A 2,500-nucleotide genomic window follows, 5' to 3' on the forward strand; every position below is an offset into this window, starting at 1 on the left:
GTTCCGCTGATCGGCCCTTCACTCCGTCCCCTCTTCCATCTCCCATGCCCTCTCCTCCATCTTCTCCTCCTGCCCCAAACTCTCCTTCAGGTCTATTGCAGGCAGCAAAAGATACTTTACACCGTGCTGTGTCAAAACGTGGATCGAAGAATAGCGTCCTGACCATTGATGTGAGTTTTATGAGTTATCATTAATATTACTATTATTATGTTGCTTGGATGAAAAGAATTGAAGTAAGAGATATCTATTGTTGCTTTTTATTATCAGGTTTTGGGTTTATCATACAATTTTCCATGATACTTTAAACTGTCTACATTTTGACTTGATTACAGGAAGACATGCGTGAAATGTGTTACTTTTACTCCCAGCTGGGGTCAGATGAACGCTCAGATTTTCTGATCTATATGGCAACATCACTTTCTATTGATCATAATAATGTGCAGGAACTGATACAGCAACGACCACAGGCAAGTCTTTTATTGTTGATATATTTGACAGTTTATGAAACTGTATACATCTTTAATATACTGATACAAACTTTTTTCTTGTAAATGAACTTAGCATTTGATATTTATTAAAGTTAGCAACCATAGAAAGATATATATGCATTTTTAGATTTGTCTAAAATATATATAGGAAGGAACCAGTGATGCTGACCTGGATGCCCACTTAATGCGTTGGGAGGACCGACTAAGGCAAGCTCTGCAGCCGCCACATCATTGGGTGGCATCTCAAGTGTCACGGCTCTCAGGAGGTGTCAAGTTCCTTGTTGATATGCGTCAAGATTTGCTTGTAAGACGTTTTTCGCTGTATTGTTGATCTTTGGTGAATTTTTTAGAAAAATATTTAATTTGAGTTTATTTACCTAGTCTTTTATTAAGCCCAGAATTCCTGCAAATTGCTATATCATGATATTTGTATTTTGTCATTGTTTCTGTGAACTATCTTTCTTTTCATAGAATTGTTTCATAGAATTAATACATATGAAAGGATTTAAGCAATAATATTTTTTCTGTACTATTCACCCGCCTGCCACATTACTTTATCTCTCTTTTTACATGGGAATAAGCAGCAGTGTGTAAGGTTTCTTAATTTCAGACAACCCTCTACACTTCATCCTCTGACCCTACTCACTCAGCTGCGCTTAAGACTCTTGATTCAACACTGCGAGAATTGCTTTCTCTTTGGTTCACAGTTGGCCTTCTAAATGTACAGCGCATCACTTGGGAATCCTCCTGTAATATGTTGCAAAAGGTGAGTGACATGGCTTTGTATGAAATTTGTTATATTTCATATTATATTCTGTAAAGCTAGTGGATAGTTGTTCATAAATTTGTTTTCTGATTTCAAAAAATGATTTCCAGTTTTAGACCTAAGTATTTAATGAAAATTCTCCTGACAAAAATACAATTGTTGATAAAAAATAAATAAATAAATAGATAAACCTCAAATACAAATTGGATTATGCTGGACTTTTTTTAAGTAATACATATTTAGTTCTAGGCATTATTCTAAATATTGATTTGTAGGCTAGTGAATATCAGACGTAGTTGATACTGTATCTGAGGAATAGGTTTAAGTTAAAATTCTTATTGTTTAATGGTAGTTAGTTTTATGTATAAGTGTAAGTATTGTGTTCAAAACAGCATTATATTTTTCTGACATTTTTTGTTGTCTAGGTCTCTGAGTATGAGGCGGTACATCCTGTCCGCAACTGGACGGATCTGAAACGTCGTGTTGGGCCATATCGCAGGTGTTTCATATTCACCCACTCCTGCATGCCTAATGAGCCTCTGGTTGTCCTTCATATCTTCTTAACCAATGAGATATCAAATTCAATGGCAAAGATATTGAAAACCTCGAGAGCACCTTCTTATGGTAAGTTGTTCTTTTGTCATTAAAGTAGCATAATTTTTATCTCAAAAATTATTATCTGTGATTATTAATGGAATATACTACAAGTACTACAATTCGTTAAAACTGAACCAGGTGTAAGATGATATTGGAAAAATGTTCAGATCAGACAGGAGTTGACCCTGAATGATTTAAGAAAAAAGTAATTTCAGTAGCCTTTCATAAGTACAGCAGAAAGGTTGATATAAGCTTTGTATTAGGAGTGGATTTTCATAAATTTTAAGTTGCAAGTAATACTAGAGACAACAGTGTTTATCACAGAATCACACCAATTTCATATTCAGAACATCAGAGCAATTATATTACAGTTGAACTTTTGGAAGCATGTTGTTTTGTTTTCAAAATAGAATATCCTACTCTTACAGATTTTATTAAATGTACTTTTTGTCTGTTTCACCTTTCTTCTTTAACATTGTATTTAACCATCAAGGATAAAATACTTTTATTTATGTTCTTCACAGATGAAAGTAGCTTAAGTAAAGATACTGAGGATGCTTCAACTATCAGTACTGCCATTTTTTACTCAATCACATCAACACAGAAGGGTTTGCAGGTAAACTGTAGACATCATTTATGTAATTTTTTG

The 2,500-nt window shown here is 34.0% G+C and overlaps 1 protein-coding gene and 1 long non-coding RNA gene across 2 annotated transcripts in view; one reads left to right on the plus strand and one right to left on the minus strand.

Moving 5' to 3' along the window:
• LOC119574285 (malonyl-CoA decarboxylase, mitochondrial-like) overlaps positions 1 to 2,500 on the plus strand; it is a 20,523-nt gene that overhangs the window by 8,838 nt on the left and 9,185 nt on the right. Inside the window, exons 2-7 of the mRNA XM_037921478.1 lie at positions 1 to 170; positions 333 to 467; positions 637 to 792; positions 1,099 to 1,254; positions 1,680 to 1,878; positions 2,376 to 2,467. The exon at positions 1 to 170 is cut by the window's left edge and continues 98 nt beyond it. Of these exons, the coding sequence (XP_037777406.1) occupies positions 1 to 170; positions 333 to 467; positions 637 to 792; positions 1,099 to 1,254; positions 1,680 to 1,878; positions 2,376 to 2,467 (908 nt within the window). The remainder of the gene's footprint in view (positions 171 to 332; positions 468 to 636; positions 793 to 1,098; positions 1,255 to 1,679; positions 1,879 to 2,375; positions 2,468 to 2,500) is intronic.
• LOC119574286 overlaps positions 463 to 2,500 on the minus strand; it is a 5,269-nt gene continuing 3,231 nt past the window's right edge. Inside the window, exon 3 of the long non-coding RNA XR_005228842.1 lies at positions 463 to 1,235. This is a non-coding gene — a long non-coding RNA (uncharacterized LOC119574286). The remainder of the gene's footprint in view (positions 1,236 to 2,500) is intronic.

The sequence above is a fragment of the Penaeus monodon genome, chromosome 6 (genome assembly GCF_015228065.2).
Source record: "Penaeus monodon isolate SGIC_2016 chromosome 6, NSTDA_Pmon_1, whole genome shotgun sequence".
Lineage (NCBI taxonomy): Eukaryota > Metazoa > Arthropoda > Malacostraca > Decapoda > Penaeidae > Penaeus > Penaeus monodon.